The sequence below is a fragment of the Anomaloglossus baeobatrachus genome, chromosome 8 (genome assembly GCF_048569485.1).
Source record: "Anomaloglossus baeobatrachus isolate aAnoBae1 chromosome 8, aAnoBae1.hap1, whole genome shotgun sequence".
Taxonomy (NCBI): domain Eukaryota; kingdom Metazoa; phylum Chordata; class Amphibia; order Anura; family Aromobatidae; genus Anomaloglossus; species Anomaloglossus baeobatrachus.
This window is the reverse complement of record NC_134360.1, coordinates 251,467,536-251,488,693: the sequence shown is the minus strand read 5'-3', so window position 1 is coordinate 251,488,693 and position 21,158 is coordinate 251,467,536. Positions and strand designations below refer to the sequence as shown.

Here is a 21,158-nt window from a genome sequence, read left to right as displayed (position 1 = left end):
CTGAGTCCCCGGGTTCTAGTCGTAGAGGCGCCTGAGTCCCCGGGTTCTAGTCGTAGAGGTGCCTGAGTCCCCCCGGAGTCTAGCCATAGAGGTGCCTGAGTCCCCTCGGAGTCTATCCGTAGAGGCGCCTGAGTCCCCCTGGAGTCTATCCGTAGAGGCGCCTGAGTCCCCCCGGAGTCTAGCCGTAGAGGTGCCTGAGTCCCCCCAGAGTCTAGCCGTAGAGGCGCCTGAGTCCCCGAGCTCTAGCCGTAGAGATGTTGTAAACCCATGAGTTTTTGTCACAGACCTGCCAAAGCCCTGACAGTCCAGGCAAAAAGAGAAGAGCCTATCCATGTAATTCTTCATGCTTTGTTTGCTTTGATGTGTAGTGTAACCACCCAAAATGAAAAATCCATTAGTATACTCTTCTAGGTCCTTCTGTTCAGCCTTTTCTTGGATCTCTACCGGCCTCCAGTTGAGCGTTGGGGTAGATCGAAAGAAAAAGTGGTCTATCAATATTTAAATGTTGGTGCTGTAGTTCCGGGTGTGGTACTCCCTTAGTTTTGACTGTGTATCTGACCCTGGTGTTCCTGGTGCTCAGAGCTCCTCTTATTACGGCAGAGGAGGTGACTGTAATCCTGGTTATTCTCTCAGAGATTACATCACGGCCTCCATTATTTACCATTAAAACCATTTATTCTAGATCCACGTGGATGCCGATTTGCCATAAGTCACATAAATTCTCCCCGAGAGGCAACGTTTCTTACAGAAATAAAGCTCCATCTGTCTAAGGTAAAGTTAGACCTCGGGACCCACAACAAGGTCAGGTAGTCCAGCCAAGTATGTCTGACATTCTTCTATGTGTGGCCACCTTAAAGCTGGTCTGTCAGCAGATACATTTACATATCTTATTAAAGAAAATGTGTCAGCAGGTTATTGCTATGTAATCTGAGAGCAGCATAATGTAAGGTGTCACTTGCTAGGCTGTGTTTTGCTGTTTCAATAAAATCAGTGTTTTAATCAGCAGGAGATTATCACTGCAGGATTAGGTGTCTGGTGCCCCTTAGTCAGCTGCTCTGTGTATCCTCGCCCCCACCACTGATTAGCAGCTGTCTGTCAATACACAGTGTACACAGAAAGCTGCCAATCAGTGCTGTGGACAAGGTTATACGCAGCTCAGCATTCTGAGCTCTGCTAGTCCTGCAGCAGAGAAAACTCCATTAAAAAAAAAAAAAACTTCCACGAAAATTGCACCAAGAAGACTAGTAAGCGAGATTGCTGGGAATCGAGGTCTCTGCCCCTACATAAAGCTGCTCTCAGATTACATAGATAAAACCTGCTGACAGATTTCCTTTAAATAGATGTCTTAGACCTGATGGGGCTGTTGAACTTTCTTTGAAAGTCCATATCAACGTGGCTTATTGAAAGTTTTCTTGCATTTTAGTTCATGTCCATTTTAATATCAGGAAAGAAAGTGCCTTTCTGACATTGATTTTCAGAGTAAGTACATCAGCCTCACCAGGTATGAATGTATGTAGTTTGTATTGGCAAATCTGTTGACAAATCCACTTTAGTGCCCAGAACCTAATGATGTATAGATTTTGGAGTTCTCCATTGACGTCTTGGCCAGCTCCTTCTCTCTGGCTGCTATAAAATACTGTTGTTGAGTCTTCTTTACCCGGCCCTACACATGCAATGTCGGCAGGACTATCTCTCTGGCTACTATAACTATACTATGTCGGCAGGACTATCTCTCTGGACTCCCCAAGCCCAATGCTAATGATTACAGCAGCACATGCACCCCTAATATCCATCACCAGCTGTAACTGACAGATGTAGTTAGGTTGGCCATATATCAGGCGCCGCTTTTTCCAAAAAGTTGCTGCTCACTTTTTTGGGGCGATATCCTCAGAACTTTGCATTTCCTTTTTATTTAGAGACCAGATGGGAGGAAACAAGTAGAAGGAACCCGCAAGAGCATTGAAGCGGTGGTGGCCCGTCTGGAGAAGCAGAATAGTGTGATGCCAAGTCACCACTCCAGCTGTGAGGACATCTTCCTGGAGCCCTGTCCAAGGGTGGGCAACATGGACACGTTGGAGGAGGCTTTGATCCCCAGGGTGTTGTATGAGGAGCTGCTGAGGAGCTATCAGCAGCAGCAGGTGGAGATGAGGCACATCCAGCACGAGCTGGAGAGGACGCGGAGGCAGCTGGTCCAGCAGGCCAAGAAGCTGAAGGACTATGGGACACTGGTCACAGAAGTGAAGGAACTGCGGCTCCTCAACAGACGACTCCAGGATGTCTTATTACTGAGACTGGGAAGTGGTAAGTGACAAAACCTAACTCTGCATCTGGGGATAGAAGGTCGCAGCCAAATGCTGTACATCTGCAGCTCATTCACTAGTGATTAAAAGCACATTATGTGTCACCAGATTTTATACATTATTAAACCCCACCAATCACCAGGATTTTCCTATATAACCTAAATCCAGTGCTATACTGGCACTATCAGGCTGATTCTATACATACAGTGCTATACTGGCACTGTCAGGCTGAGTCTATACATACAGTGCTATACTGGCACTATCAGGCTGAGTCTATACATACAGTGCTATACTGGCACTATCAGGCTGAGTCTATACATACAGTGCTATACTGGCACTATCAGGCTGATTCTATACATACAGTGCTATACTGGCGCTATCAGGCTGATTCTATACATACAGTGCTATACTGGCACTATCAGGCTGATTCTATACATACAGTGCTATACTGGCACTATCAGGCTGATTCTATACATACAGTGCTATACTGGCGCTATCAGGCTGATTCTATACATACAGTGCTATACTGGCACTATCAGGCTGAGTCTATACATACAGTGCTATACTGGCACTATCAGGCTGATTCTATACATACAGTGCTATACTGGCACTATCAGGCTGATTCTATACATACAGTGCTATACTGGCACTATCAGGCTGATTCTATACATACAGTGCTATACTGGCACTATCAGGCTGATTCTATACATACAGTGCTATACTGGCACTATCAGGCTGATTCTATACATACAGTGCTATACTGGCACTATCAGGCTGATTCTATACATACAGTGCTATACTGGCACTATCAGGCTGATTCTATACATACAGTGCTATACTGGCACTATCAGGCTGATTCTATACATACAGTACTATACTGGCACTATCAGGCTGAGTCTATACATACAGTGCTATACTGGCACTATCAGGCTGATTCTATACATACAGTACTATACTGGCACTATCAGGCTGATTCTATACATACAGTACTATACTGGCGCTATCAGGCTGATTCTATACATACAGTGCTATACTGGCGCTATCAGGCTGATTCTATACATACAGTGCTATACTGGCACTATCAGGCTGATTCTATACATACAGTTCTATACTGGCACTATCAGGCTGATTCTATACATACAGTGCTATACTGGCACTATCAGGCTGATTCTATACATACAGTACTATACTGGCGCTATCAGGCTGATTCTATACATACAGTGCTATACTGGCACTATCAGGCTGATTCTATACATACAGTACTATACTGGCGCTATCAGGCTGATTCTATACATACAGTGCTATACTGGCGCTATCAGGCTGATTCTATACATACAGTGCTATACTGGCACTATCAGGCTGATTCTATACATACAGTTCTATACTGGCACTATCAGGCTGATTCTATACATACAGTGCTATACTGGCACTATCAGGCTGATTCTATACATAGAAAAAGGAGCCAGCACGATCTGAAATTGGCATGCATCATATAAAAAGTGAAAATTCACAGATTTATTCCAACTGTACCGTAATAAAAAAAATGAGATTTTTAGCAAATAATTGATCAATTTTTTGAGCCACCACTGCCAACGGTTATATATACAGGTTACAGGTATGTGTGCTCCATTATGGTTCTGCTTTTAACTTTATCTAGGAGGCCGCATGGCACATGAAATACAGAATATAGAGTAGGACCCCCCTATTGAGATTTGCCGTGACGTTGGCAGGGGTGGCTCAAAGAATTGATCAATTATTTGCTAAAAATCTCATTTATATTACAGTACAGTTGGAATAAATCTGTGAATTTGCACTTTTTATATGATGCATGCCATTTTAAGATCGTGCTGGCTCCCCTCTCTCTCTGATTCTATACATACAGTGCTATACTGGTACTATCAGGCTGATTCTATACATACAGTGCTAAACTGGCACTACCAGGCTGATTCTATACATACAGTGCTAAACTGGCGCTATCAGGCTGAGTCTATACATACAGTGCTATACTGGCGCTATCAGGCTGATTCTATACATACAGTGCTATACTGGCGCTATCAGGCTGATTCTATACATACAGTGCTATACTGGCACTATCAGGCTGATTCTATACATACAGTGCTATACTGGCACTATCAGGCTGATTCTATACATACAGTGCTATACTGGCCCTATCAGGCTGATTCTATACATACAGTGCTATACTGGCACTATCAGGCTGATTCTATACATACAGTGCTATACTGGCACTATCAGGCTGAGTCTATATATACAGTGCTATACTGGCACTATCAGGCTGATTCTATACATACAGTGCTATACTGGCATTATCAGGCTGATTCTATACATACAGTGCTATACTGGCACTATCAGGCTGATTCTATACATACAGTGCTAAACTGGCACTACCAGGCTGATTCTATACATACAGTGCTAAACTGGCGCTATCAGGCTGAGTCTATACATACAGTGCTATACTGGCGCTATCAGGCTGATTCTATACATACAGTGCTATACTGGCGCTATCAGGCTGATTCTATACATACAGTGCTATACTGGCACTATCAGGCTGATTCTATACATACAGTGCTATACTGGCACTATCAGGCTGATTCTATACATACAGTGCTATACTGGCCCTATCAGGCTGATTCTATACATACAGTGCTATACTGGCACTATCAGGCTGATTCTATACATACAGTGCTATACTGGCACTATCAGGCTGAGTCTATATATACAGTGCTATACTGGCACTATCAGGCTGATTCTATACATACAGTGCTATACTGGCACTATCGGGCTAATTCTATACATACAGTGCTATACTGGCACTATCAGTCTGATTCTATACATACAGTGCTATACTGGCACTATCAGGCTGATTCTATACATACAGTGCTATACTGGCACTATCAGGCTGATTCTATACATACAGTGCTATACTGGCGCTATCAGGCTGATTCTATACATACAGTGCTATACTGGCGCTATCAGGCTGATTCTATACATACAGTGCTATACTGGCGCTATCAGGCTGATTCTATACATACAGTGCTATACTGGCGCTATCAGGCTGATTCTATACGTACAGTGCTATACTGGCACTATCAGGCTGATTCTATACATACAGTGCTTACATACAAGAAGCTGCCGATTTTATAAACTTTACTTTTTTGGATTTCAAAACCTAAACATCCGAGCTGACAGCTAAAGGTACAGTACAGACCAAAAGCTTGGACACCCCTTCTCTTTCAAAGAGTTTTCTTTATTTTCATGACTGTGAAAATTGTAGATTCACATTGAAGGCATCAAAACTATGAATTATCACATGTGGAATGAAATACTTAACAAAGAAGTGTGAAACAACTGAAAATATGTCTTATATTCTAGGTTCTTCACAGTAGCCACCTTTCGCTTTGATTACTGCTTTGCACACTCTTGGCATTCTCTTGATGAGCTTCAAGAGGTAGTCACCGGAAATGGTTTTCACTTCACAGGTGCGCCCTGTCAGGTTTAATAAGTGGGATTTCTTGCCTTATAAGTGGGGTTGGGACCATCATTTGTGTTGTGCAGAAGTCTGGTGGATACACAGCTGATAGTCCTACTGAATAGACTGTTAGAATTTGTATTATGGCAAGAAAAAAAGCAGCTTAAGTAAGTAATGTAAAGAAAAACGAGTGGCCATCATTACTTTAAGAAATGAAGGTCAGTCAGTCCGAAAAATTGGGAAAACTTTGAAAGTGTCCCCAAGTGCAGTGGCAAAAACCATCAAATACTACAAAGAAACTGGCTCACATGAGGACCGCCCCAGGAAAGGAAGACCAAGAGACACCTCTGCTGCGGAGGATAAGTTTATCCGAGTCACCAGCCTCAGAAATCGCAGGTTACCAACAGCTCAGATTAGAGACCAGGTCAATGCCACACAGAGTTCTAGCAGCAGACACATCTCTAGAACAACTGTTAAGAGGAGACTTTGTGCAGCAGCCTTCATGGTAAAATAGCTGCTAGGAAACCACTGCTAAGGACAGGCAACAAGCAGAAGAGACTTGTTTGGGCTAAAGAACACAAGGAATGGAAATTAGACCAGTGGAAATCCGTGCTTTGGTCTGATGAGTCCAAATTTGAGATCTTTGGATCCAACCACCGTGTCTTTGTAGAAAAGGTGAACGGATGGACTCTACATGGCTGGTTCCCACCGTGAAGCATGGAGGAGGAGCTGTGATGGTGTGGGGGTGCTTTGCTGGTGACACTGTTGGGGATTGATTCAAAATTGAAGACATACAGAACCAGCATGGCTACCACAGCATCTTGCAGCGGCGTGCTATTCCATCCGGTTTGCATTTAGTTGGACCATCATTTAATTTTCAACAGGACAATGACCCCAAACACACCTCCAGGCTGTGTAAGGGCTATTTGACTAAGAAGGAGAGTGATGGGGTGCTACGCCAGATGACCTGGTCTCCACAGTCACCAGACCTGAACCCAATCGAGATGGTTTGGGGTGAGCTGGACCGCAGAGTGAAGGCAAAAGGGCCAACAAGTGCTAAGCATCTCTGGGAACTCCTTCAAGACTGTTGGAAAACCATTTCCGGTGACTACCTCTTGAAGCTCATCCAGAGAACGCCAAGAGTGTGCAAAGCAGTAATCAAAGCAAAAGGTGGCTACTTTGAAGAACCTAGAATATAAGACATATTATCAGTTGCTTCACACTTTTTTGTTAAGTATTTCATTCCACATGTGATAATTCATAGTTTTGATGCCTTCAATGTGAATCTACAATTTTCAGCATCATGAAACTAAAGAAAACTCTTTGAATGAGAAGGTGTGTCCAAATGTTTGAGTGGCTGCAGCGGTGCTGATTGCTGCACTCATGAAGTCACTGCTACAACTGATACAGAGACTAGAGCAGTGGTTGAGGGCTGGCGTTAGACCCATAAAAGGGTGAGTAAACTCTCTACTTACTTTACAAACTCAGCGGGTGAAATAAGTATTGAACACGTCACCAAGTTTCAAAGTAAATATATTTCTAAAAGTGCTATTGACACCAATTTCTCACCAGTTGTCAGTAACAACCCATCCAATTTGCACTGGCAAAGAAATTAAACCATAGATGTCCATATATTAAGTGATTTGTAATAATGAGAAATGGCAGAGGGGGAAAAGTATTGAACAAAAAGAAAAAAAGTTGGAAAGTCCTGACACCAGCTTAAATCTATCAGCAATTAGAAAGCAATCCTGCAACTTAGGGGTACTTTGCACGTTGCGACATCGCTACTGCGATATCGTCGGGATCATATCGAAAGTGACGCACATCCGGCGCCGGTAATGACATCGCAACGTGTAAAGCCTAGGAAAGAAGATGAACGAGTGTGAAACAGTCAAAAATCGGTGATCTGTGTCACGTCGTTCATTTTCATAATGTTGGTGCGTCCGCAGGTACGATGTTGCTTGTCGTTCCTGCAGCACCACACATCGCTGTGTGTGAAGCCGCAGAAGCGACAAACATCTCCTTACCTGCGCCCGCCGTCCACCAGCAATGCGGAAGGGAGAAGGTGGGCGGGATGCTTACGTCCCGCTCATTTCCGCCCCTCCACTTCTATTGGCCGGACGATTAGTGACATCCCTGTGACGCCGAACGCACCGCCTCCTTGAAGGAGGGATTCTTCGGCAATCACAGCGACGTCGCCGACCAGGTAAGTGCGTGTGAAGCTGCCGTAGCGATAATGTTCCCTACGGCAGCTATCACAAGATATTGCACGTGCGACTGGGGCGGGTGCTATCGCGCTCGGCATCGCTATCATCGGCTAGCGATGTCGCAGCGTGCAAAGTACCCCTTAGTGAAAAATAATATCAGCTGGTTCAACAGATGGCATATAAAAAAGTGTCTTATTACCAAGGTGCCACACAAGAAACATCTCATGAAGAATAAAACCAGTGAGCTGTCTCAAGACTTTTCGCCACCTTATTTTGGCAAAACATACTGCTGACATTGATTACAGAGGAATTTCAAAACTACTGAAGGTTCCTGTGAGCACTGCTGGAACCATAATCCGGAAGTGAAAAGAACATAATTTCACCATAAACCGGCCACGACCAAGTGTTCTCTGCAACATTTCAGACAGAAGAGTGAAAACAATTATTAGAGCCAAGAGCCAAGAATCACCTGTGGAGATCTACAAAAAAGAGCTGGAATCCACAGGTACAATTGTTTCACAGAAAACAATAAGTATTGCACACCCCCTCCATGTCCTGTATGCACACTCCTGCTGCATGCACGCTCCTGCATGCACGCTCCTGCATGCACGCTCCTGCATGCACGCTCCTGAATGCACGCTCCTGTATGCACGCTCCTGTATGCATGCTCCTGTCTGCACGCTCCTGTCTGCACGCTCTTGTCTGCACGCTCTTGTCTGCACGCTCCTGAATGCACGCTCCTGAATGCACTCTCCTGTATGCACGCTCCTGTATGCATGCTCCTGAATGATGCACACTCCTGTATGCATGCTCCTGTATGATGCACGCTCCTGTATGCACGCTCCTGCATGCACACTCCTGTATGCACGCTCCTGTATGCATGCTCCTGTATTGCACGCTCTTGCATGCATGCTCCTGCATGCACACTCATGCATGCACTCTCCTGCATGCATGCTCCTGAATGATGCACGCTCCTGAATGCACACTCCTGTATGCACGCTCCTGCATGCACACTCCTGCATGCACGCTCCTGCATGCACGCTCCTGCATGCACGCTCCTGCATGCACGCTCCTGTATGCACGCTCCTGCATACACGCTCCTGTATGCCCGCTCCTGTCTGCACGCTCCTGTCTGCACGTTCCTGCATGCACGCTCCTGTATGCACGCTCCTGTATGCACGCTCCTGTATGCACGCTCCTGTATGCACGCCCCTGTATGCACGCTCCTGCATGCACGCTCCTGTATGCACGCTCCTGTATGCATGCTCCTGTATGCACGCTCCTGTATGCACGCTCCTGTATGCACGCCCCTGTATACACGCCCCTGTATGCACGCCCCTGTATGCACGCCCCTGTATGCACGCTCCTGTATGCACGCTCCTGTATGCACCCTCCTGTATGCACGCTCCTGAATGATGCACGCTCCTGCATGCACACTCCTGCATGCACGCTCCTGTATGCACGCTCCTGAATGATGCACGCTCCTTCATGCACGCTCCTGTATGCATGCTCCTGAATGATGCACGCTCCTGTATGCATGCTCCTGAATGATGCACGCTCCTGTATGCACGCTTCTGTATGCACACTCCTGAATGATGCATGCTCCTGCATGCACGCTCCTGCATGCACGCTCCTGTATGCACGCTCCTGAATGATGCACGCTCCTGTATGCACGCTCCTGAATGATGCACGCTCCTGAATGCACGCTCCTGAATGCATGCTCCTGAATGCACGCTCCTGAATGATGCACGCTCCTGAATGATGCATCCTCCTGAATGATGCGCGCTCCTGGATGATGCACGCTCTTGTATGCACGCTCCTGTATGCACACTCCTGAATGATGCACGCTCCTGTATGCACGCTCCTTAATGATGTACGCTCCTGAATGATGCACGCTCCTGTATGCACGTTCCTGTATGTACGCTCACCACGCAAGAATCCATTGATGAACAAAAAGCAGGTTCAAGAGGATTTAAAGTTTATTTAATAACATTTAACAAGACTGTGAAATACTGGAAGATTATAGTCTGCTCAGATGGGACCAAAATTGAACTCTGTGGCAGCCATAATACACACCATTTTTGGAAGTCAAAAGGCAAATCACCCCTAAAACACCAACAACAGTGAAGTGTGGAGGGAGGTGGCATCACCATGGTGAGAGGCTGTTTTTCAGCATTGGGCACTGTAAACGTCATATGATTGCAGGAAGGATGAATGGACAAATGTATCGAGACATTCTTGATAAAAAATTTGCTGCCATCTACCAGGATAATGAAGATAAAACGAGGGAGGACATTTCTGCAAGAGATTGATCCCAAACACACAACCAAGGACACTCAATTAATTTCAAAGAATGGCCGAGCCGATCACCAGAAGCTGAAATTTTATAGAAAATGTATGGAAGGAACCAATATTCAGAGTTCATAGAAGAAGCCGGGACCTGCAGGATGTGAAGAGTGTGTGTGTGGAAGAATGGGCCAAAATCCACCTGAGCAATGCAAGCGACTAGTTTCTCCATACAGGAGGCATCTTAAAGCCTCATCACCAACAGTCTTTTGTACAAAGTATTAAATACATTTCAGTAAGTTCATTACAGTTTCCCTGCGTCATTTCTCATTGTTACACATCACTAAATTTATAAACATCCGTTGTAAAGAATGGAATAAATGGTGCTATAATGATAATCTATGGTTTGATTTCTCTGCTTGTGTGGATTGGATGGGTTGTTACCGCCATCTGGTGAGAAATTCATGTCAATAGCACCCCTAGAAATATAATTACTTAGAACATCGGTGACGTGTTCAATACTTATTTCACCCTCTGCATAAAAGCATTTGAGGACCAGGTCTGTGCAAGTGGAAATCACCTTGACTATAACAATGTAATAATTGCATGGCTTGTTACATTTTAGAAAGTTTAGAAATCTTATTCATATCAATATATATTTTATCAGTCTAAGGCTCTGATTTGGGCTAAGTTCACACATCAGTTTTTTTTCCGTCAGGCAGAATCCGGCGTGTGAGTCCCGCAAAGGATTTGGCAAAATGTGAAAAAAACGAATGCGCCGGACCGTTTTTTTTTTTTTCCGGATCCGACAAAAACCGGATCAGGTGCATCCGTTTTTACATCCGGCGCATCCGGTTTTCTGTCCGTTTTTTGCCGATTCCATTTTCAAGGATGCTTTTTTTTTTTTTTTTTAAACCTATACATGTTTGGTGTCTACAAACTCGCACTGACCTGAGGCATCACACCCACACATCAGTTTTACCATATAGTGAACACAGTGAATAAAATATCCCAAAAACAATAGTGCTATTGCACTTTGTTTGCATTTTTTCTGCATTTGGAGTTTTTTTGCCGTTTTCCAGTAAACTATATGGTAAATTATGGTTTCTTTTAAAAGGACAGCTCGTTCCGCAAAAAATGAGCCCTCTTATATGACCTTATTGACTGAAAAATAAAAAAGTTACGTCTCTCAGAAGAGGAACGGCGAAAAAAAAAATGGAAATCGAAAAATCGTCTGGTTGTGAAGGGGTTAAATCCCTCAATCCCCCCTTTTATTACATATATAACACATATGTAAGGTTTAAAAAAACCCTTAATTTTAAAAAAAAAAAAAAAAAAAAGATTTTCCCCATTTGTATATACCATGTTTTTTTAAACAAAGACCCCCAAAGTACCATAGGGGCTTTCCTTTGAGAAATAAACCAATTATGTAAAGTTACCTTAAAAAGACACCAAATAGAAAGGTTTTGGAACAAGTTTAATATTTCTATTTTAATGTCTTTTTTTTTCTTCAGTGGAGGAGCTACATAGCTTTATATAGCTGTGCTGTGCCAGTCTGAGCATGCTCAGTTTAAAAAAACGGATCCAGCCATGTAATCCGGTTTTTGCCGCATCCCGCCGGATCCGGCGTCTATAGACAGCCATTATACATTACGCCGCATCGCACCGGATGCGGCGGATGGGATTTTTCTCATGACACAAAAAACGTCTAGGTCTGCATTTTTTCCGGCTGCCGGATTAGACAATTTACACCGAATCCGTCAAAAACCGGAGTGAACGCACGGCCATGCGGCACAATCCGGCGCTAATGAAAGTCCATGGGAAAAAAAAACTGATCCGGCAACAGCTGTCGCCGCTTCCGGTTTTTCAGAAATGCGCCAGATTGTGCCGCACAGCAAAAACCTGATGTGTGAACATACCCTTACCGAGTAACTGCAGTAGATTTGGTATTACTAATTATTACACTTGAGCCATTTACGAAGTAGAAGGAACTTCAATCGAAAGTTTGTCTTACTTGCGACTAATCAAGGTTGTGGAGTCAATTTGGCTTAAGACTTTTAAGAGAAAATCCCCTTATTAATAATAATAATAATAATAATAATAATAATTAATAACAGTTAATGGGATATTCCCATCATTAAACATTATCAGCTCTTAAAAGGATAGGTGATAACTCGGGGATATGTTGGTCTCCTGGCGTCTCCACTGATCCCAAGAAGGATGGCTGAATGTGGTACAGCACACCCGGTGCCCAGCTTTATACTTCTACTAATACTACAGTTGTACTCATTAGAGCTGTCACTCAGGGAGGAGAGCCCGCCCCTGCCAGAAACCAAGAAGCGAGGAGACTGCGGAGCTCGGAGCTCCTCAACAGACCATTTGAGAATATGTCTTTTAATGATGACAATAACCCTTTAGTATTTTTGTTTTTAAGTTGGAGTTGATACATTTCTGCGTGATTCACCCAAAACTGCCCCTACCCCACATCTCCTCCTCCACTCCCCTGCTCCTAATACAACCAAGCAGCCATATCCTCGCCAGTATATGTCCATCTGGTTCTTGTAGGCAATAGCAGTAATGCAGTCACCTTGGTGAGAGGTATCATCAGTATAAAGTTAGAGGTTTTTCAGTCGTAATTTTGCCTGCTTTTTCCTCATTGTGCCGTATGTCTTTGCCTTGTGCCGTATGTCTTTGCCTTGTGCCTTAGGTCTTTGCCTTGTGCCGTAGGTCTTTGCCTTGTGCCGTAGGTCTTTGCCTTGTGCCGTATGTCGTTGCCTTGTGCTGTATGTCTTTTCCTTGTGCCGCATGTCTTTGCCTTGTGCCGTATGCCTTTGCCTTGTGCCGTATGCCTTTGCCTTGTGCCGTATGCCTTTGCCTTGTGCCGTATGCCTTTGCCTTGTGCCGTATGCCTTTGCCTTGTGCCGTATGCCTTTGCCTTGTGCCGCATGTCTTTGCTTTGTGCCGCATGTCTTTGCCTTGTGCCGTATGCCTTTGCCTTGTGCCGTATGTCTTTGCCTTGTGCCGTATGTCTTTGCCTTGTGCCGCATGTCTTTGCCTTGTGCCGCATGTCTTTGCCTTGTGCCGCATGTCTTTGCCTTGTGCCGCATGGCTTTGCCTTGTGCCGTATGTCTTTGCCTTGTGCCGTATGCCTTTGCCTTGTGCCGTATGCCTTTGCCTTGTGCCGTATGCCTTTGCCTTGTGCCGTATGCCTTTGCCTTGTGCCGTATGCCTTTGCCTTGTGCCGTATGCCTTTGCCTTGTGCCGTATGTCTTTGCCTTGTGCCGTATGCATTTGCCTTGTGCCGCATGTCATTGCCTTGTGCCGTATGCCTTTGCCTTGTGCCGTATGCCTTTGCCTTGTGCCGTATGCCTTTGCCTTGTGCCGCATGCCTTTGCCTTGTGCCGTATGCCTTTGCCTTGTGCCGTATGCCTTTGCCTTGTGCCGTATGCCTTTGCCTTGTGCCGTATACCTTTGCCTTGTGCCGTATGCCTTTGCCTTGTGCCGTATGTCTTTGCCTTGTGCCGTATGTCTTTGCCTTGTGGCTTTTCTGCTTCCTCTTACACGTGAATGGCGTAAGGCATTTAATTCCACCCTGATTTATCTGCGTCATATCACCCTTACACCATTTTAGTGGCCCCCTCTTCCCACAATTTATTTCTCTCATTTGGAGCACAGAACTCTGGGTGAAGCCGGCAATCTATAAACCAACTTGAAACCCCGTCGGCTGCTAACAAATCTCCGTGTGCTGTCAGTGGCTGTGTCCCCGCACAACCTGGGTATCCTGCTGACTGCAGTGCATCGCTTGCCTCGTCTCATCGCAGCACCGGCGTTGCTTACCTTTTTTCCCAGGCTTGATACATGTTTTATTCCAGTCCTCCAGCTTTCAGCATAAAGGCGCACCGGTGGCTCTGTCCCATGTGCTGCTTGTGATAAAGAGGTAACGCACACATCTATATGGGGACGGCTTTTACAAAGGGAAAACTTTGCAGAAAACATCAAATAAGCGAAATCCAGAATAGCAGACGCTGTCCCTGTCATTAGCAGCCACTCTCTTTATTACAGATGGCATTGCTTACATAGTCATCATTGTCAGAACACTCAATGCTGTTATAGGGTTACAATAATAATGTAACAAGATTTCACCCCACAAACTAGTAACAAGTCCTGAAATCCTTTACATGGCCAGTCTGTTCCCCCGTTACAGAGAAATTTGCATCGATGTGCAAATGAGGCTGAAGGGCTATTTGTAGATTTGAAGCCTCTGTCACTCCAGCTCTATTCCTCTCCCAGCTCAAACTCCTCCTGCTTGACTAGCAGCCTATATGCTAGCTTTTATGCAGGCAAAGGATCAGTCAAGCAGGAGGAGGTGGCGCTGGGTGTAAAACAGACCTGGAGTGACAGAGGCTTCAGATCTACAAATAGCTCTTCAGCCTCATTTGCATATCAGTTCAAACATTGATTTCTTGGTAATGGAGGAATGGACTGGCCATGTAAAGGTATTGTTGAACTCTTCTTTGAAAGACCTACATGCACATCTAAATAATTTTGGAGGTGAAATTCTGCTGGCAGATTCCCATTAGACAAGCATTTGCTGCTGATACTCCTGGGGATTCACTGGCAGCAAATGTGGATTTCCTGCAGCGCCACCACAGGGAAAGCGAAGCATTACACACTGAACATCAAATCAGTGCTTTGTTTGTGTAATGCAGAATAGGTCTTCCAGAGCAAGAGGCGCTCTTTGTAGCTGCTCTCCATCCTGGCCAAAAGATGAGACTCCAGAAATGGAGGAGTCTAAAGAGGAGACTCCAGAAATGGAGGAGTCCAAAGGGGAGACTCCAGAAACGGAGGAGTCCAAAGTGGAGACTCCAGAAGCGGAGGAGTCCAAAGTGGAGACTCCAGAAGCGGAGGAGTCCAAAGAGGAGACTCCAGAAATGGAGGAGTCCAAAAGGGAGCCTCCAGAAACGGAGGAGTCCAAAGGGGAGCCTCCAGAAACGGAGGAGTCCAAAGGGGAGCCTCCAGAAACGGAGGAGTCCAAAGGGGAGCCTCCAGAAACGGAGGAGTCCAAAGGGGAGCCTCCAGAAACGGAGGAGTCCAAAGGGGAGCCTCCAGAAACGGAGGAGTCCAAAGGGGAGCCTCCAGAAACGGAGGAGTCCAAAGGGGAGCCTCCAGAAACGGAGGAGTCCAAAGGGGAGCCTCCAGAAACGGAGGAGTCCAAAGGGGAGCCTCCAGAAACGGAGGAGTCCAAAGGGGAGCCTCCAGAAACGGAGGAGTCCAAAGGGGAGCCTCCAGAAACGGAGGAGTCCAAAGGGGAGCCTCCAGAAACGGAGGAGTCCAAAGGGGAGCCTCCAGAAACGGAGGAGTCCAAAGGGGAGCCTCCAGAAACGGAGGAGTCCAAAGGGGAGACTCCAGAAGCGGAGGAGTCCAAAGGGGAGACTCCAGAAGCGGAGGAGTCCAAAGGGGAGACTCCAGAAGCGGAGGAGTCCAAAGGGGAGACTCCAGAAGCGGAGGAGTCCAAAGGGGAGACTCCAGAAGCGGAGGAGTCCAAAGGGGAGACTCCAGAAGCGGAGGAGTCCAAAGGGGAGACTCCAGAAGCGGAGGAGTCCAAAGGGGAGACTCCAGAAGCGGAGGAGTCCAAAGGGGAGACTCCAGAAGCGGAGGAGTCCAAAGGGGAGACTCCAGAAACGGAGGAGTCCAAAGGGGAGACTCCAGAAACGGAGGAGTCCAAAGAGGAGACTCCAGAAACGGAGGAGTCCAAGGACACTTTAATAAAGGGGTTGTCTCCCTTACCCAGTTATTTTATCCACTAGAGTTAATAGGAATTCAAAGATGTTCAACCCTTGACGCTACTGAACTCGGAAGCTGTGAAACATTAAACAGACGGGATCGAAGTTAGCTCTAAATCCACCCATTTCACATAGGGAGCATCTTAGTTATTTACCAAAAAACCTGCTTTCTTTAAAGTCAATGGAGCTGGGAACGGATCGGTAATTATATACTTCTATTATGACCCACACACACAGAAAGAGACACACAGGCAGAAAGAGATATATACACTGAAAGACACACACAGAAAGAGACACACACACACAGAAACTATTTGGATGTTTGAGGTAATATGTTCTGTATAGACAGTTACCTTGGATATTTATCAGGCGGACTATAGCCACCAATCACAGCTCTGCTCCTATTTTGTTAGCGGTCAAGGATTGGTTGCCGGCACTCGCTCTCCCGGGGCTCACGTGAGGTTGTGGCGTAGCGTGAGCCCCGCTCCCAGTCACCGCCGGCTTCTCTCTCCTCGCTTTCACACGAATAAGTAATCACAGGAACCGAGAGCTGTGGCTGCCGCTCACCTCCTGTTAATTACGTATACATCCGAAGGCGTGGAGAGGGGAGCCGGCATGATTGGGCGCTGGCCTCAAGAAATGTGTGTGTCTCAGGAGCTCAGCAACATTCTCAATCTCCATCCTATACTATCCTCTGTCTGACTGTACAGTAATTGACTGCAGCAGGAGCCTCCCCCCTCAGCTAAGTTTTCTATAGCAAAAAAAATAAATCAACTTTAAAATTAACCTCTCCTGAATATCTAGAAGACTTTGCAGGGTCCTGAGCACGCAGAAAATCCTACGACTGACTCTTTATTTTTATTTTCCTATTTGTTTAATATTCCTTTAATTTCCTTTATCATTTTGCAGCATAGCCCTAAAGCAATCTGGTGAGGTTCTTCTATACCGTGACTGCCGCGTACGCTGATGCTGTAGTAACATGGCGGGGCCTCGTGATAATGATGCTCGCATAGATGGTCTTTGTATCCTTCTTGCTTTCCCGTCTTTCGGCGTGCGTCTTGTTAGCGGCAGACTCCCTCACCCCCCGCTGACCTGCAGGAGGCTCTTCTCTAGTTCTCTTCTGCCGCCTCAGCGTTTGAAGTGTAACAGAGTATGGTATGGGATGTTTCTTCCATCCTCGCTGCTCCCAGGTGGTCTCAGAAGAGCTCGCTGAATCATGTATAGAGTACCGAGGTTAGACAAATATCCTTAGACATCTTCAAATTTCAGTGCGGTAAGCAAAAAAAATGCAGCGATCCACATGAAAGACGCTCTCTTCCCCAGGCATCTCCCGCTCAGTACAGATAGCACACAAGTTACAATCTTCCTTATTCTGCTCACTTTCTTCCAGCAAGTTGCTTGATTTCTTGTGTAATCTTCTCCCGCTTCCTGTTACCTCAGCGTGCAGACACATTAGATTTACATCGGCCGAACCCAACCATTTTGGCGGAGCCAGACAACTGTAACGCTCGCCACCCCGCCAAAGATAGTAAAGCGGCAAGTTGAAGTGGATCCACTGGACCACTGAGGGGCCCCGGACTTACCCCTTAGTGGGAGGGCTTGACTAGGCACCCAACACGAGGAAGTCGCCAGGTGCCACTCCCATGGGAGTGATCGAAACTGTGACCGCTGACCCCAGAGCAGGGACGGACACAGATGCCAACAGGCCGATGTCTGTAGTGTAGACAGGGACCACCGGGACAGCTGAGGCAGGTAGCACAGCCAGGGCGCACAGGTACAGTCACTAGTATAGACAGGGACCACCGAGATGGCTGAGGCAGGTAGCACGGCCAATGCGGACAGATACAGTCACTAGTATAGACAGGAACCACCGAGATGGCTGAGGCAGGTAGCACAGCCAGGGCGGACAGGTACAGTCACTAGTATAGACAGGAATCACCGGGATGGCTGAGGCAGGTAGCACGGCCAGGACGGACTGGTACAGTCACTAGTATAGACAGGGACCATCGGGGTGGCTGAAGCAGGTAGCACAGCCAGGACGGACCGGTACAGTCACTAGTATAGACAGGAATCACCGGGATGGCTGAGGCAGGTAGCACAGCCAGGACAGACCGGTACAGTCACTAGTATAGACAGGGACCATCGGGATGGCTGAGGCAGGTAGCACAGCCAGAGCGGACCGGCACAGTCACTAGTATAGACAGGGACCATCGGGATGGCTGAGGCAGGTAGCACAGCCAGAGCGGACCGGCACAGTCACTAGTATAGACAGGAATCAGCAGGGCAAGGAAACAGGAATATACGCTGCATATGAAACGGCCAATAGACAAGGAAACCTGACAACTAGCTGGGTAGGCAATAAACCATGAACTAACTAATAGCATTGATTAGGCACCTCCCTTAGTGGGAGAGTGCCTTAAGTTCCCAGCGCCTCTCAGTGATAGGCTGAGAGGCACTTCCAGGAAATGGTGTGCTGCCCCTTTAGGCTATGTGCGCAATAAGTGTTTTTCACGGCGTTTTTGCGTTTTCTTGTGCGTTTTTGGGCTCAAAACTGCATGACTTTGCTTCCCCCGCAAAGTCTATGACTTTTCATTTTTGCTGTCCGCACACAACTTTTTTTTTAGCTGCGTTTTTGAGCTAAAAAAAAAAAGTGGACATGTCAATTCTTTCCTGCGTTTTAATGCGTTTTTCATCCATGCGATGTATTGGAAAAATGCACTAAAACGCGGTAAAAACGCATGCGGTTTTTAGCAGTGCGATTTTTGCCGCGGGTGCGTTTTTTGCGGCCAAAAACGCAGCGTAAAAAAAACGCTTTCTGCGCAGATAGCCTTAAGGGAAAGGCAGCGGTTCGCATTCACACCCTAGGAGCACTCCCGGAGGAAAGGCCTCAGGAGGGGGAAGCTGAGGATACCCATGTGGAGGACCGCGGGGACGTCAGGCAGCAGGGTGCAGGCCGGCCGCTGCGATGAGGGAGTCGGCATCCCTGCAGGTGGGAGAGAGAGCAGCGCAGGGACACTGGTGCTACAACAACCATCTATTGTGCATGGTGCGGTTTCCACTCTACCTGCTCAGCTGATGTGAAGAAGCGCTGGGTGATATTGGATTTCCCGCTAAGGCCCCTTTCACACGTCAGTTTTTTGCCGTCAGTCACAATCCGTTGGCTCGATGGAATTGTCACAGATTGTGGAAAAACTGATGTGCCGGATCCGACTGGCTGGTGGCTATTTGATACTAAATAAAATAAATTGGAGCATTCTCACTTAAAGAAAATGGAATATGTCTCCGGATTCCGTCATTTGACAGATTACGACGGATCCTGTGCCCATAGGCTTCCATTCTACCAAACGACGGATGGCAACGGATCCGTCACTGTCCTATTTTTCGACATAAGATAAAAAACGTTACTTTGTCCGTTGTCTCCGTCCGCCGGACAAACAATTTTTGACGGATGTGTCAAACGACGGATGAATCGTGAGGCCATCCATCGCAATCCATCGCTAATACGAGTGGATGAGAAAAAACGGATCCAGCGGCATCAGTCGCTGAATCCGTTTTTTTTTTTCAAAATTCGACGGATTGTGACTGACGCCAAAAAACTGTGTGAAAAGGGCCAAAGCCGCCACTAGAGGAGGAGCCAGGATTGCTTCATATATATTGTGTTTTCCCAAAAATAAGCCCTACCCTGAAAATGAGCCCTGGCATGATTTTACTGGATTTTTTGAGTGTGCTTGAAATATAAGCTCCAGTTACAATAAAAGCCGGCGTTCGGGGAATCAAAATTCACAATTTCTCAGGGCCCCATTCTCTTAGGGGCCCCAGTAGTTGTATTCCGAGGATCAGATTGTGCAAGGACCTTTGAGGACTTCACAGTCATGTGACCAAAGGTCTCTTAATTGCAAGAGTCCAAAAGAACTGAACAGGAGACCGGCCGGTGTGCAGGACCGGCATTAGGGGGAAGGGAGAGCAAACCGGGCAATTTCACAGGCCCCCATTCTCCGAGGGGCCCCAGCGTCTATATCCTGATGATAACACTGCTTTAGGACCTTTGCCTTTTGCATTGTGCATAAGATTTTTAGAAATGTGTACTCCTCAAAAAATATCCGCAGCGTCTGTTATCAACGGCTGCAGTTTTACGGGAGATCTGCAGCATGTCGCATCATGCGAGTGTGATTGTCACCCTTGTGGAGGGCAAAAAGGTGAACGCCCGACTCTCAGGCACCTTCACAGTGATGTCCACAGTAGTAAATATCACTGTAGATATCAATGGACAATAATACATTCTGCGGCAGCCTGCTGTGTTTAGTGACCCAATAACTCATTTAGGCTAAGTTCACATTTCCGCTAAAATGTATCAGTCACAATCCGCTGCTCTGGTAAACAACGGAATCCGTTTAGCGGATTCCGTTGTTCCCATAGACTTGTATGAGCAGCGGATTGTGACTGATGATGCTGCGTTGCACCCTCCGCCCGACTGATCAGTCGTGGAACGACTGATCGCCGGGCGGGAGGAACACAGCCTGTAACGTTTTTTGAGCAGCACGATCCATCGGATTTCGCTGCGCATGCTCTCTGGCTCCCTGCACACGTGACGAGCTTTGGTTGTTTACCCGATATTTACCCTGGTTACGGTGCAAGGAGCCAGCGCTAAGCGGTGTACGCCCATAGCCAAGGTAAATATCGGGTAACCAAGGTAAACATCAGGTGCTTTGCTGTTACCCGATATTTAGTCTGGTTACGTGTGCAGGGAGGCCGACACTTCCCCGCTCGGCCCCGCCCCCTCCCGCACTCCGCACATGTGTGTACACACACACACACACACACACCTGTCCCCAGCCATGCAGATCAGCACTGCCACTGACACCCTCATCTGGCCCCACTCGGCTCCGCCCCCTCACACACTCCGCATGCGCGCGCGCACACACACACACACACACACACACACACACACACACACTCACTCACACATACACTCACCTGTTCTAACCATGCAGACCGCAGCACTGCCACTGACATCCTCAGCGCCTGGCCCTGCCCCCCGCTCGGCTCCGCCCCCTCCCGCATTCAGCATGTATACACACACTCACTCACACACTCT

General features: G+C 46.7%; 1 protein-coding gene across 8 annotated transcripts in view; it reads left to right on the top strand.

Annotated features, from left to right (window-relative positions):
- LOC142249007 (cytosolic carboxypeptidase 6-like) overlaps window positions 1–21,158 on the top strand; it is a 2,064,630-nt gene that overhangs the window by 1,304,763 nt on the left and 738,709 nt on the right. For 2 of the 8 annotated variants that reach the window (XM_075320536.1, XM_075320544.1), the window contains exon 3: window positions 1,917–2,301. The exons of the other annotated variants lie outside the window; for them this stretch is intronic. In XM_075320536.1, coding sequence (XP_075176651.1) covers window positions 1,917–2,301 — 385 coding nt within the window. The remainder of the gene's footprint in view (window positions 1–1,916; window positions 2,302–21,158) is intronic. 8 annotated transcript variants of the gene reach the window in all.